General features: G+C 44.5%; 1 protein-coding gene and 1 pseudogene across 1 annotated transcript in view; both read left to right on the plus strand.

Moving 5' to 3' along the window:
- Positions 1-2,284: 2,284 nt before the first annotated feature.
- Positions 2,285-3,230, plus strand: LOC121103345 (annotated as a pseudogene).
- An 11,465-nt stretch (positions 3,231-14,695) lies between these two features.
- Positions 14,696-15,660, plus strand: part of LOC103672917 (vomeronasal type-1 receptor 4-like) — an 18,731-nt gene continuing 17,766 nt past the window's right edge. Inside the window, exon 1 of the mRNA XM_040634398.1 lies at positions 14,696-15,644. Coding sequence (XP_040490332.1) covers positions 14,859-15,644 — 786 coding nt within the window. The 5' untranslated portion in view covers positions 14,696-14,858. The remainder of the gene's footprint in view (positions 15,645-15,660) is intronic.

A 15,660-nucleotide genomic window follows, 5' to 3' on the forward strand; every position in this document is an offset into this window, starting at 1 on the left:
CCTGAGGAATCCTTGTCAAGCCTTCTGTATCCTCCCATCTCCTTCCTTATTTTGCGGTTCTTAGGCTGGGCAGAAACAATTATTTTGAGGGGGTGGGCAGCGAACTTCTTAGGGAAGCACAGGGTCCAGTGAAATACATGTGGAATCAGGGCCAGCCCCTCCTTTCTGAGGTCGGAACATTTCCTGCTTCTGCCACCTGAGACCCTGTCTGCCTCCAGCTGTCGTGGAAAAAAGGAAGTTTCTCCCATACACTAAACTTGTTTCTTTGCAGAGCCTCTCTAGGAACTTATAATTGTTTCTGGGAGAAAGTTTTTAAAAAGTAGTCTCAACTGTCTCATTGCATAGTGTCACCGAGACTGCTGGTGAAGTGATAATTGTAGTTCTGTGGGGAGGTGAGGTCACAGAACTACAATCTTAGCAGAACCCGTATCTTAACTCTGGCTGCCTCCCTCCCACACACAAGCAGGGCGTGTCGTGACTGTCCCACTGAGCCCTCATCCTGGCAGCAGGAAAGACTGGGATGAGTATGACATGAGGATGTCAGTCCGAATGACACAGTGTGTAAGGGAGTGAGGTGTATCAGGGTCTGTGTCTGGGTTGGTCCTCATGGCTGGAAAAAGGATTCTTCCTGTGTAGAAATTGGTGTGATGTCAGAGTGTACAGGTAGGCACCATAGTTCCTGAGGCACAGGCTGAGTTATGGAGGGACTGGAGGTCTGAGGTCCTACACCACACTCACTGCTCCTAACACAGTTTAATGCATATCCCTCCCTGACCGAGATTGGTGGAGTTTGTTGCAAGTAGTAGCAAACTCTGATGTTTACAGTCCTCAAGACTGCAATTCAGAAATTAATATGCTACCCAAGCTTTGCTATGAAACCACAGAGAAATGGACATATTTGGTATAGTTACCTCATTAAACTTCTGTGCATGTGATAATGAGTTTCATGGAGCTAAGCCCATCATTCGTATCTCAATGTGGATAATGTGATGAGTGGCATTTGCAGAACCGTAATTGTTTTTCTTGTATTTATTCTTGATGCATCTGGTAGAGATAATAATTATGTCTTTCCTGAAAATATTTGTAATCCATTGATCAAGAAAGGACAATTTTCCCCTGTGAAGTTAGGACAGGAGACTTTGAGAAAAAGGTAACTTCACATGGGAGGGATTTGGAGAGCAGAAAAATTAAGGACTTCAGCATATTTCAACTTAAATGTGTCTTCTTGTATTTTGTTTGGTTTTCAAAGTTCTGATATCGTTTTTAGGCTCATCCTTGCATTTCTCCTATTCGATGCCTTGAGGTTCCATTTTGCATGCTTGTTTTGTATCTTAGTATCTTTTTCAAATTAATTAGTTTCAGTTATTTTTTTCAAAAATCACAGCTAATTGCATGTTCTTTAATTAGAAATAACTTAGCTCCTACTCTAAATGTTTTATCTATCTCTACATGTTTTATTTAAATTACAGATCCCATAGTTTAGGGCAAAAGTGAAATACTACACAGTAATTTCTATTGTGGGTTCCACTGGCAAAAAAATAATATGATTATTTCTGTTGCTATACTAACATTGGTCCAGATTTGGTAAATCCATTTTGTACATGGATAATAGTCAGGTCCTTATTAAGACGTTTTCATCTTCATTCACAAACAATGATGGTTCATGGAACAAATATTTTAACAAAAATCAGAAATTGACACAACCAAACCTAAATTAAAATAAATTTCAAATATGGTAATGTATGCATGCATATATGTGGATTATTTAAAGATAGAACAAGGTAGGGGCACCTGGCTGGCTCAGTTGGTGGAGCTTGCAACTCTGGATAATAAGAACTCAGTTGTGAGTTCGAGGCCCATGTTGGGTGTAGAGATTACTTAAAAAAAAAAAGTCTTAAAAAAAAAAAAAGATAAGGCCAGGTAGCTCTGAGAGTGTAGCATGATGGTAAACACCAAGTTTATTGCAACCTGGCCATTGCAATATTTAAATGAGTCATATAACCTCATTTTAATTAAATTCTGCTTGTCTGTAAAACATACAACTGTAAATATTAAATAATTTACAATAGGTAAAGCATGAGTAAGAGTGACTAAATGAGCACTATCTAAAGAAATACATCAAACTTGGGAAATCATTTGTATTTGAAATAAATTCTCAGGAAAAAGTAGTAGCAAGGGGAGAATTTTTGAATTTATTTTTCACAAACAATCAGCCCACAGCTCATGTTTTCATGCAGAGTCCTCTCTTTGTGAATGCGAACACTGAGCCCTGGAGAATGACAGAATGGCCTTAATGGATGGGAAATTTGCTGTGATCTTCCTATTCCAGATAGTCGTTGGAGCCCTGGGGAACTTCATGCCCTTCTGTCTTATACATCATCCCTTGACTTAAGGGGATACAGGTCGAAGTCCATAGATTGGATTCGCAGGCACTTGACTTTAACCAACTCCTTGGTCATTCTCTAGAGAGGAATCCCAGAGACCATGGCAGCTTTTGAGTTGAGATATTTTCTCAATGACTTTGAAGGCAAAGTTGTTTTCTTTGTTCACAGAGTGTCCAGGGGTGTGTCCGTTGGCACCACGTGCCTCCTGAGTGTCTATCAGGCCATCACCATCAGCCCCTGGAACTCCAGGTGGGCAGTGCTGAAAGGGAAAGCTCCCAAGTACATTGGCCCCTTAAATGTCCTCTGCTGAATCCTGAACATAATGCTAAAGATTACGGTTCCTGTGTACATGACTGACAGATGGAGCAACAAAAACACTCCCCAAACTGTGGATTTTGGATACTGTACTTCTACACTTCAGGACAAAAACACAGACTTACCATATATGGTATTGATATCCTCCCATGATGTTTTGTGCTTGGGACTCAGAACTTGGGCCAGTGGGTTCATGGTTTCCACCCTGTGCAGGCATAAGCAGCAGGTCCAGCACATTTATAGGACCAGAGTGTCCCCCAGAGCCTCCCCCAAGATCAGAGCCACCCAAAGCACCCTTCTCATGGTGAGCACCTTTGTGTCTTTCTACACACTCTCCTCCATCATTTACCTGTATTTTTCTATTTTTTTGCAAGACCAGTTGGTGGCCGAAGAATGCCTCCCCCCTAATCAACGCATGTTTTCCAGCTGCCTGCCCCTTTGTTCTTAAGTCATGACCACTGTGTATCCAGACCCTTCTCTGTGTGCACGGGAAGTAATACACAATTTCCTCCTCTCATCAGAAAAATATAAACTGTCTGGTTTGCACTGTGTTCAGCTGCTTCTATACTCATCCTTCAAGGACTCTTCAGCAAAATTAGTCAGTCTCATTTTACATCGAGTTTTGAATAAGACAGACATTTCTGCTGCAGCAATAATTAGTGAATAATGGCCACTTGTAAATGAAATCCTATGTAAATATGTAAGTACTCATGTAATTGCATTTTATTAATGGCTGTAGTGGAAAAATTCAGAGTCTAATAAATAAAATAATCCCGAAATAATATGGAGATACTGGAAATGTCTTTGTACATTGGCTTACACATTTAGCCATGTGATAGTAAGGCCAGTGCCTTTAAAAGGAATAATGTGTGGGATGATCTTTCAGAGAATTCAGGCTAGAGGGTTCTGGGTTCTGAATTGTGATACAAATGGCCTGAGGTAAAGCTGGGGGAAAATTTTAGTTGTGAAGGACGACGACCAGGTTGTACAAATTGTGTCTTACGTCCTTTGAGAATGGTCTGCGTTTGAAATAAGAAAACGTGTGTGGAGAAAAAGAACCTATTAAAAATATTTTCAATTGGACATTGGAATTGTGAACTCTAGGGGATAAAGGAGAATCTTGCAGGAGGATATGTTAGCTGATGTTTTAAAAGGGTAGAGGTGGAAAGCAAACATTAAATAGACGTTTTATATCTGTGATAAAAATGAATCGATGTTCAGGGTCCTTAGAAGGTAGATTGTTCTGGGTTAGGTCTTGGGGCCAGCTGGCAGATTTCAGGGTGGGTGTCTGCATTTCCAATTTGAGGAGACAAGCTTACAAAGAAAGTCTTATCAAGCTTGGATTAGTAGAGGAGTAGCGATTTGGAGACCAGAGACACGAATCTATTGAATCTATTTTGTTTAATGAGTTTTCCTGCCTCTGAAATCACCCACCAGAGCAAATGGACACATTCAAAAGAAATGGTAGATATCAACTCACATGTAATGTAAATATCTGTGAATAAATTAAATTATAAGGGGTTGCAACTTTATTTTTTTTTAAGATTTTATTTATTTATTTGACAGAGAGAGAGAGAGAGCATCAGCAGAGGGAGAGGGTGAAGCAGGCTTCACGCTGAGCAGAGAGCCCCGACTCGGGGTTTGATCCCAGAACCCTGGGATCATGACCTGAGTAGAAGGCCTATGCTTAACCGACTGAGCCACACAGGGGCTGGGGTTGCAACTTTAAATTTTTTATTTTGGAATCAGCTTAATTTTGCAGAAAAGTAGCAAAGAACATACAGAGAATTCCCATCTTCCACTCAGTCTGTTTCCCCTGTTGTTAACATCTTATGTTTCATGGTACCTTCCGGAAAACTAAGAAACCAACACTGGCACCACACTGGAAATTGAATTGTAGAATTTATTCTTATTTCATCAGTTTTAAGACAAATTTCTTTCCTTTTTTTTTTTTTCTCTTCCAGGATCCAGTCCAGGATACCACATTACATGTGGCCAACATGTGTCTCATACCCCCTCTTCTCTCTGTCAGATTCTCCATCTCCTAGGTTGCTATGAACTTGACAGGTGTGTGGAGGACTGGCCAGGTACTTTTTAGAATACCTCTGAAATTGGGTTTGTCTGATGTTTTTGTCTGATTAGACGGTGTTTATAGATCTTTATAAAAACATCTCACAGCTCATCTCATCACATATCACATCAGAGAATTCATGCAATTAACCATTACTTATCACTGGCAATGTTAATCTCCATCACGTGGTTATCAAGTGTTGGTAGCGTTTTCCAGTTTCTCCACTGTGAAACTGCTATCTGCCCATCCCCAGTCTGTATGGATTGGAAGGGAGTCAATAAGTTTAGCAGGTGAATTAATCTCCACCTCTTAGAAAGAGGAGTATCTGGGGCGCCCCAGTGACACAGTTGGTTAAGTGTCAGACTCTATTTCAGCTCAGGTCTGAGATCAAGCCCTGTGTTGGGCTCTATTCTCAGCAGGAAGTCGGCTTGAATTTCTCTCTCTCCCTTTGCCCCTCCCCACCGCTCACTTTCTCTCTCTCTCAAATGGGTAGATAAATCTTTTTTTTTAAGATAAATCTTTAAAAAAAAAGAGGAGTATCTGTGTATAATATTTAGCATTCTCCTGCAAGAAATATTTGTCTCTCCTCCCTCCTTGATTTGCTTGTCTCTCCTCCCTCCTTGATTGGTTCCATTTTTATTCATACCATTGAGATATAAGGTACATTGAGAAAATAAGTTAATGTTCCCCTTTGCCCTATTAAATTTACTTTGTGGGATAAAAGTCTCTGAGGGCATCATGAGTTCCCTGGTTTCTTAGGGAAGACAAGCAGTATTTTGTGTGCCCATGTCACAGGGTATTTGCATCACCCTCAACCCACACACTGAGTTCTGCTGATGGGCAAATAATAACAAAGTTCTCCTTCTTCCGTCATGAATCCAAAATTACTATTAGTGCCAGAATCATTGCATCAGGAATGAGAACAGGTAAGGGACCCAGAGAGTCCCTGTAGAACTGGTTCATAGTTGTCTCTATTCTCCTGTCTTACAGATATTTACAGCTCAGACTTTCATCTGAGAATTTGGGGGGTTTGTGATATATCAGGGTCTTCAAAAAAAATTTTTTTTGCTACATTGTAAAGATGATTGCAAAACTGCGACCTCATTTCAGACGGAATCTAAACATTTAATCTGAAGAGTAAATGACCGTAAAATATGCATTTTTCAGAACACCTCAAATATTTACACATAGAAATTTTTAAAAAATTACATCACCAAAAAAATACATCCATGGAGTATTTATGCATTCGAGTGTAATTGGCAGAGTTGAAACAGCCCAAAGGTTGAACAAATAATTGTTGGATTAACAAATTGTGGGATATCCACACGACGAAATCTCACTCGGTGATGAAAAGGAATGAACTAATTGATATACACCTCAGCATGGTTTAATATCAAAGGCATTATGCTGAGTGAAAGAAGCCAGTTCCAGAAAGTTATATAATATATGATTCCATTCCTATGATATTATGAAGATTAAAAGATCTGAGAGAAATTAGACTGGAGGATCCAGGGATGATTTCGGGGAAGCGTGAGGAAAGAATCTTTGAGGTGATGGGTAGTCTCTCTACTAGGTCATGCTTGACGTTTCCGAGAGGTGGGCCACATGAATGGGATCTAAGACCAACCAACAGGACTCAGTCCCCAGTGTGGGCCAGCTCTGTCCTGGAAAATCCTGGGCTTGCAGGGTCCTTGGCAGGGTCTGTTTCCCTTCTGCTCTCTGCTTCCCAGGGAGGGTGTGACACCATATTGTCCACGTGCCCAAGTTTGTGTTTCTTCCTCCATCACAATAGGAGAATGGGAACCCCTCCCCCCGGAGAGGAAATCAAGTATGAGTCAGAATGAAATGAAAACACTATTAAAAATCTCTCCCTTCTCGGGGCGCCTGGGCGGCTCAGTGGGTGAAGCGTCTGCCTTCTGCTCAGGTCATGATCTCAGGGTCCTGAGATAGAGCTCCTCGTTGGGGTCCTGCCGCTTCTCTGCTTCTCTGTCCCCCTCTGTCCCTTCCCCTGCTCTGTTCATGCTCTCTCTCTCATAAGTAAATAAGATCTTAAAAAAAAAGAAAAGTCTGGGCCTAGTATCTAAATCCTCATGGGAATATGGGAGCCCTAGCTCCCCACGTCCAGGGAATTATGAGGGTTGACCCACATCATGCTTGGGTGGCTCCTGGCACGTGTCCCATAAGGTACATGTGAGTCCATGGTAGATGTTCAGTGAACGTCCGTATGTCGTTGTCCAAATACAGACTTGCTCAGACATTACCGCCTTCTCAAGCCTTCTAGAAACTTTAAAGGGACAGCAACCAATGTGATCTTCTAGGTCCGTCTTCCCTGGGAACTCACACCAGTGGTGTTAGTGTGAAGATGGTGGCTGTGAGGGGCTCCGGTGTGCTGTGCCTGCTCTCTCTGGCTTCCTGATACTGATAAGGGGTCTGGGGGGTAGGGAGCATCAGCATTAACATGGAACTTGGAAAACCTGCCAGTTCATGGGCCCCACTCCAAACCTGTAGAATCACCATTTCTTGGAGCGGGGCTGGAACATCTAATGACTTCAAGCACATGGAAGTTTGAGAAGCAAGGCTTCGGCAAGTGGCTCTCAGCCCAGGCTTCCAGTGAGGATCCCGTTTGAGATTTTTAGGACCGACCCTCACCTGTGTGCCCCGCCCTCCATCCCCAGTCTATCTATTGGTCAGGGTGGAAACATCAGTGTCGCTTTAATTACGCGCTCCAGGTGATTGTGAGGGGAGGCCAGGAGCACGAGGGCTCCCAGGTGCACTTAACAGAGCTGACTGCAGGCTTTGGTCCAAGGGGAGGTAACGGGGTCTGCCGTAGGTGGGTTTGCAAAGGGCAGGTCAGTGCAGCCACGACCCCCATGCTGTTGCAGGTTTTGTGGGTGTCTGTGGGAGGGGCGGACATGTGAAGACAGGGAAGGAGAAACTCACGTGTTGTCTCCTCGTAGGAGCTCACTGGTCCTGACTCTCTCCTGAGACAAAGGGCAGGAGAGGGTGGCCTTTTTGTTCTGTTTTTTAAGTAAACTTTACCTCCAACATGGGGCTGGAGCTCATGATGCTGGAGATCCAGTTGCAGGCTCCACCCGCTGAGCCAGCCGGGCACCTTTTTCAGTTCAAGGTCGTCCTGCCTGGGATGCGGTGGAAGCAGGTGAAGGAGCTGTGCGGGCACCTTTACGGCGTCTTTTCCAGACGCACGTGTGATTCCTGCACTAATCTCACAGAGGAAGCGCAGAAGAGAAAGCTACAGGTGGTTCTCAGGTAAATGTCGTGTCCCGGGTCAGGAGCCGAGTCCTCTTTTCTTCCTGAAATGCCGTGGATTTGGAACATGCAAACATTTACTTCTCCAGCTGTGGTGGTCCTGCCTAACGTGTAGGTTTTCAACTGCTATTTTTCCTGTTTTTCTCATGACAGTCAGGGTTCGGGCTTTAGAACACTTGGCCTCTGTGTCCCAGAGCCTCCTCTCAACTTTCTCCAGCCTGGCTGCACTTATGCCTTGAGCAGCGGCACCTGTGACTTGCTGGCCTTCAGCTATTGGAAATGTTCCCCTTGTGACAGCAGCCTGGGGATGTGTGGATACCCAAGCCTGGGGATGGGACCGGGTCCTGGGGTATCCACGTGGAAGAACATTTAATGTAAGGTTTCGTCTGGATGCTCCGTCAGCTCTGTGCAGGATGTTCAGAAAATATGCAAATTGGGGCACCTGGGTGGCTCAGTCAGATAAGCGCCTGACTCTAGATATAGGCTCATGTATTGATCTCCAGGTCATGAGTTCGAGCCCCACGTCGGGCTCCACGAGCCCACTTAAAAAATTAAAAAAAAAAGTGCAAATAAACAGGAAGGCATTGGTGGTCTAAAATAATTCAGAATTTTCGGAAAAAGAGAACCTTGCTGTGTAGATTGCTAAAGAAACACTACTTAGACGCTGGAGGTTACAGGGCTTGGAAGCTAAAGGTGGCTTGAAATTTGCATAAAGCTGATGTTTTCTCACGATTAGATTCAGATTATAATTTACTTTCTTCTTTAAAAGTCAACGTTTATTGTAATTCACGTATTTCGTAGAAACGTGATTGTAGCAAGCAGGTCAGGGTAATAGAAAGAAATGTTTGAAAGCCGCAGCTCTGTGCGTGTTGCTCTGTTGACACCTGGGACAGGCTCTCCCCCACATCGGGCTCAGAAGCTGCACCTGGCCCAGGCCTGCTGGCCGATGCAGCGCCGGGCACGCTTGGCCAGGCCCGCAGGGCGGCAGGAGCAGTGCTTCCCGCCCGAGGTGCATTTGCGGGAGCCGGTGCATGTGCCCGGGCAGCCAGTGGAGCACGAGCGGCTGGGGTCTGGAGTCCAGGACAGGATGGAGGTCCAAAGCCGGTGACTTGGGAAAACCTGGTGCAGGCTGGAGGCGTGGGGTGTAATTTATTTTGTTTTTTCCAACAATACCTCAGTGGTGATGTGTCCTGGGTCATCAGGCCCCTGATAGCAATGTGTTCCGTTACAGCCCGAGTTACCTTCGTTCGCTCGGTTCAGGTTTCTCTGCCAGACTCCTTCACTCCAAAGCTAATACAGTTGTTGTTGTTTTTTTTTTCTTATTTAAATCCAGTTAGCCAGCATATGGTACATCATGAGTTTCTGATGTCATGTTCCATGATTCATTAGTTGTGTATAACACCCAGTGTTATCTCATCACGTGCCCTCCTTAATGCCCATCACCCAGTTACCCCATCCCCCACTCACCTCCCCTCCGCAACCCTCAGTTTGATTCCCAGAGTCCAGAGTCTCTCATGGTTTGTCTCCTGCTCTGATTTCTTCCCGATCAGTTTTCCCACTCTTCCCCTATGGTCCTCTGCACTATTCCTTATGTTCCACATATAAGTGAAACCATATGATAATTGTCTTTCTCTGCTTGACTTATTTCACTTAGCGTAATCCCGTCCAGTTCTGTCCATGTTGATGCAAATGGTGGGTAATCATCCTTTCTGATGGCTGAGTAATATTCCATTGTATATATGGATCACATCTTCTTTATCCATTCATCTGTTGAAGGGCATCTCGGCTCCTTCCACAGTGGACAATGCTGCTATGAACATTGGGGTGCAGGTGCCCCCTCTTTTCACATCTGTATCCTTGGGGTAAATACCCAATAGTGCAATTGCTGAGCTAATACTGTTCTAAAGTTAGTAAAGGGGGCGCCTGGATGGCTCAGTGGGTTAAGTGTCTGCCTTCGGGCTCTGGTCATGGGATGGAGCCCTAAGTGGGGCTCTCCCTCTTCCTCTGACCCTACCCTGCTTGTGCTTGCTCTCTCTCTCTGACAAATAAATAAATACAATCTTAAAAAAAAATTAATTAAGTTTGTTGTTTGCCATTAATATGGGTCCTGGGTGGTTTACTGAGAGATGTGCACAAAACATGTTTAATCTGCTAAGCCTCTACTCTTCTTACTCTTTGCTTCCAGTTTGCTTGGGTAACGAAGGCTCTCACCTTTTTTGACTCGGAGATAGTTGCTTTTGCTGGTCGAGATTCTAAATCATTCAGGCATTCGTCCTGCAGATTTCCATCCATTCTGCACTCATGTCACAGAATCTTTCTTCTTACTGCTGGGAAACAGTCGTGTCCTATTAATACATGTTCAAATGTCTCAAAATTCTAAACTGTAACTCCCAAATGATCAACAAAACAAATTTTCAACGAAACACAAGACTCAGAAACAATAGCTCTTATTTTAGTCTGTGTATCTGTCTCCATGGTGTGTTTAAAAGACACAAAAAGCATCATTCGCAAATGGATGTGTATGTTTTATACCACTGAAAATATTTTAAAATTGCAGTCACAATGAAGAATTTTCTACACTACCTCTTTTAAAGTATGTATAATTACCTTGTAAACATATCAGTATGTGCATAAAATATAAAAGTTGCTACATGAGTTCTGTGATGTTACCTTTTTTTTTTTTTAAGATTTTATTTATTTATTAGAGAGGCAGCGAGAGAGGGAACACAAGCAGGGGGAGTGGGAGAGGGAGAAGCAGGCCTCCTGCCGAGCAGGGAGCCCGATGCGGGGCTGGATCCCAGGACCCCAGGATCATGACCTGAGCCAAAGGAAGACGCGTTACGACTGAGCCACCCAGGTGCCCCAAGTGTGATGTTACCTCCTTTACTCCTCTCACTTAGAAAACCTGTCATGAATATTCTTTTGCATTGTTCTGTACATTGACCAATGTGTTCCTTTTGGATAAATTCTACATCTCACAAATGGGGTTAAATCCCAGGCCCTTCTGTTTCCTGAATGTTTGACAGAAGAGTCTCATAAAAGTGGAAGAGTAATATTCTCATGGATTATTGTTGAAATTTATCAATTTCATTTATGAAATTAATTTGTGAAAGCTCTTTGAATAATATGTAGGGAAATATTCCAAAAGGATTGTGGCCATATATTAGAATGTATAGTTTCTGTATAACTGTTCTAAGTCATATGTGATTATTTCCCTCAACATTTTACCTCTTTGCTGTTCAGAAGTGCGGCCCTTGGACCAGAGGCATTGGCAACACTTGGTGAACTTGTTAGAAACGCAGAAACTCGGGTCCCGCCCCAGGATGGCATCAGAGCCTGTATGTTAACAAGATCTCCAGGTTGTGGTTGTGTACGTTAAATTCTTGAGAAGTACGCTTCCGACTCACCGTGAGTCCCATTGAGAAAGATGCACAACTTACGTGTGATGTAAACAGAGCAGCCGAACAGAACTGTGGATGCCCGTGTGGATGCCCTAAGGGTAGTCTTTCTCGGGGTTTGGTGAACCTTACGCCCTCCTCTTTCCTCCGAATTAGGGAGAACGTCAGGGAATGTTTTTGTGTCCAGTCCTCTTAGCGTGTAATTCCGAACACTCACTTAAGTCAGAACCAGTTCTCTGAACTGTCTCTTAGGTAAAATTACACAGTCTGCCCAGTGGCCGCATGGTAAGTGTATTATTTATTTCAGGGACGGTTGACATTCAGGGATGTGGCCAAAGATTCCTCCCAGGAGCAGTGGGAGTGCCTGGACCCTGCCCAGTAGGATTTCACCCAGTGCTTACTGGTAACAATTCTGGGAAGAAAATCAAGTGGTGAGAACTATGGGAATCCTTCACTGGTCTTGATTTGAGTAAGTTGCGTTGGTTAACCCTCATGCTTCTGTGTGTGAGGGGTTCTTGTGAGCCTTCCCTCTTTCTTCCACGGACACTGTTCTTTTTTTTTTTTTTTTAAAGATTTTATTTATTTATTCAACAGAGATAGAGACAGCCAGAGAGAGAGGGAACACAAGCAGGGAGAGTGGGAGAGGAAGAAGCAGGCTCATAGCAGAGGAGCCTCATGTGGGGCTCGATCCCAGAACGCCGGGATCACGCCCTGAGCCGAAGGCAGACGCTTAACCGCTGTGCCACCCAGGCGCCCCCCACGGACACTGTCCTGCTGCTACTTCCTGTCACGAGCAAGAGTCAGTATTGCTGTTCACTTTCCTACAAAACACCTGTATTAGTTGACATTGAATCATGCAGAGACTCAACATTGGAACATAGCGGTGCAGAGAAATCCAGTGATTTCTAACGTGAAACATCGGTGTCATGGATGGCGTTTGCTTGCGTGTGTCGGGAAATCCTCAGGTGATGCCTGTCTCATTTTTGTCTCTGCTCATAGCTTAGGTGTTGGTGCACACGACAGTGTGAAGAGAAGGAAAGAACATGTTTTCTTGGCAGAATGACTTCCTAGGGAAGTTCTCTGCGAATGCAGGGAGACGGCTGTGCCTCCTGACCTGTCAGACCCCAGAGTTTCCTGCCCACGTCAGTCCAGAGTTGCGATGATGGTCTTCAAACGTGCCAACGTTTGCCAGGGTCGGCCTGGAGGGATGACAGAGGAAGAGACTTGCTCGAACACTCCAAAGCTCCCTTGGGAGCCACTGAAAGGAAACGTGTAATTGTTTTGTTTGGTTCATTTTTTTTTTTTTTTTAATTAGCAACTGGAAAAAGGTTCCCGGAAACTTTCTCCCTCCCAGCCCGCTCTCTGATTGCTGCTGTGGGAGAGAGGACAAGTGCGGTCCTGAGGGGCAGGTGCGGTCACAGGATCCTGAACCCATATCTCAGGGTCTGGCTGCCTCCTCCCCTCACCTGCACCGGCTGGTGAGAACTTCACGTCAGCCCACCGTCCTCACGCAGGCAGAAGCGTGCCTCCCACGGAGAGGCAGAGTTTACCATGAAAGCCTGGCTGTCAGAAGTCCGGGTAAGTGGTTGTATTAGAAAAGGGGCTGCTTCTGGGTTTGACCTCGGACTACAGTCCCTGCCACACAGAGGCAGGAATAATTCCTGGGGCATCAGCTAAGCTAATGAGGCAGATGAGGTCCTTCATATCACCCAGTGATGGTGGCCCCTGAGTTAATGTCCTTGTAACTGACCATGACAGTCATTTAATGAAACCTGATTTTTTTTTTTAAAGATTTTTATTTATTTATTTGACAGAGATAGAGACAGCCAGCGAGAGAGGGAACACAAGCAGGGGGAGTGGGAGAGGAAGAAGCAGGCTCATAGCAGAGGAGCCTGATGTGGGGCTCGATCCCATAACGCCAGGATCATGCCCTGAGCCGAAGGCAGACGCTTAACCGCTGTGCCACCCAGGCGCCCCTGAAACCTGATTTTTAAAGTGCTCAGGGATCATAGTTCTGAGATCAACCTGCCCTCTGTCTACCTTATAGGACTCAGAGCCTCAATTGCAGGATTCCCAGACTTGTAACAGATTCGGGCTTGTAATCACAGGATGAATCCTGTGTGGACCACGTAATCCCATGCACAGTCAGTGTGTTCAAGTTACAGTTGCTCGAATAGAAATGTTTTCTTCAGCTCCGGTGTCTCATGCAATTAATGGAGACAGTAATTGTGCTTCTGCTGAATGCAGCGGTGGTCTGTTGGTTGTGGTAGGACTTCCTTCTTGAGGTTAAGGACAGATTGTTTAAGGAAAGGGTAACTTTATGAGTTTCAGACAATAGCTGTCAGATTGAAATTATATTTTATTTGGTTTAAAAATATTCTAATATCTATTCAAAATATTCACTACTGCAATTCATAAAATGTACATGGTTTCATACCCTAGAGATTGAATTTTGCATCTATGTCCCTTACATGTTAATAATTTTCAAAAACCATGCATCATTGCTAGTAATTTTATGAACTTGGTATGAATAAGTTAATAAGTGTATGATCTGAAAAGAATAATGATGTAGTTTTTTTGGTCTGTGCTATTTACCATATAGTGTTGTTTCATGTCCTATAATTTAGGGTCTGGCATGAGTTTTTTCAAAGTTTCCTGCAGTAGGTGACATTGTGTTTTGTTCCTGGCATAAAAGCAAACAGATCCTTTTTCTCTTTTTTTTTGCCCTCCTAATTGCAAGCCGTTCTTCCGTTCATTAAATGTGCTCGTCCTGGGGCAGGCTGCTGGGGTATTAACCTGCAATCCATACCTCTGCTATTCATACGATTTCTGAATATTCATTCATAATTGGCATTGGCTATAGGATAAATCTATGTACATGGAAACGTGTAAGATCAAAATGATGATGTCACCACCAATCTGACACCAAATGGAAAAGCAATAGAAAGATATGTCTGGGTGATCTGAAAAGCACCATGACCACATTTTTGGTGTTGCTCGGTGGTTCAAAGCGTGCTTCTGTTCCTAGCACCTGGCATTTTCAAGTCCCCATCTGCCCTTAAGCTGCATAGGGATTTAGACGCATGACTTCACTGCTCTTTGCCTGAACTCTGTAATTGCCCCATCTCTGCAGTTAAAGTGACAGTAGCCAGCCTCTCGGCTTTGTGCAGAATGAGAGGTGACCATGTGACCACTTTTCATAGCGGTGGTCCGTATGTTCTAAGTATTCTCTAAAGGGTATATATTTAAGTCTTGAAAAATGTCTTAGTAAAAGACATCAAGATGGAGACATCTAAGATTCAACTAATCTAGTCAGTGGAGAATACTGGGATTCAGGTGACAGTCTGAAGTCAGCTCCGGTCTGCTTTCCACACAGGCTCCAGTGGCTGTGAAGATGCACATCAGTCCCTGAGAAGCGACAGGATGGCCACGAGGGATCTGGCGGTGGGCGTGATCATCTTATCACAGACTGTGCTGGGAGTCCTGGGGAACTTCTCTCTTCTGTGCCGTTATGTCCTCCTCCACGTTGCTGGGTGCAAGGCAAGGTGCACGGATCTCATCCTCAGGCACCTGACTGTTGCCAACGTCTTGGTCGTTCTCTCTAACGGCGTCCCCCAGACGTTGGCAGCTTTTGGGTTGAGACATTCCGCCAGTGACTTTAGATGCAGCCTTCTTTCCTTTGTTCAGAGAGTGGCCAGGAATGTGTCCATGGAGAGCACCTGCCTCCTGAGTGTCTTCCAGGTCATCACGGTCAGCCCCCAGAACTCCAGGTGGGCCGTGCTGAAAGGGAAAGCTCCCAAGTACACCGTCCCCTCCACCACCCTGTGCTGGATCCTGACCGTACTGATGAATACCATTTTTCCCCTCTCTGTGACTGGCGAGGGGTTCGATGCAAACATCACGAGGAAAAGGGATTTAGGGTACTGTTGTGCAGTACTTTACAATACGACCACAGCCTCGCTGTTCACAGCATGGCTCTCAATCACTAACGTGTTCTCTTTGGGGCTCATGCTCGGGGCCAGCGGCAACCTGGTTGTCATCCTGTACAGGCACAAGCAGCGGGTCCGGCACATTCACACGAACACTGTCTCCGCCAGATCCTCCGCGGAGTCCAGAGCCACCCAGAGCATCCTTCTCCTGGTGAGCACCTTCGTATTTTTTTATACCCTCTCCTTAATTTGTCAACTTTGTCTGGCTTTTTTAATTAACGCCAGTCGGTTACTGG

The sequence above is a fragment of the Ursus maritimus genome, unplaced genomic scaffold (genome assembly GCF_017311325.1).
Source record: "Ursus maritimus isolate PB19 unplaced genomic scaffold, ASM1731132v1 scaffold_19, whole genome shotgun sequence".
NCBI classification, from domain to species: domain Eukaryota; kingdom Metazoa; phylum Chordata; class Mammalia; order Carnivora; family Ursidae; genus Ursus; species Ursus maritimus.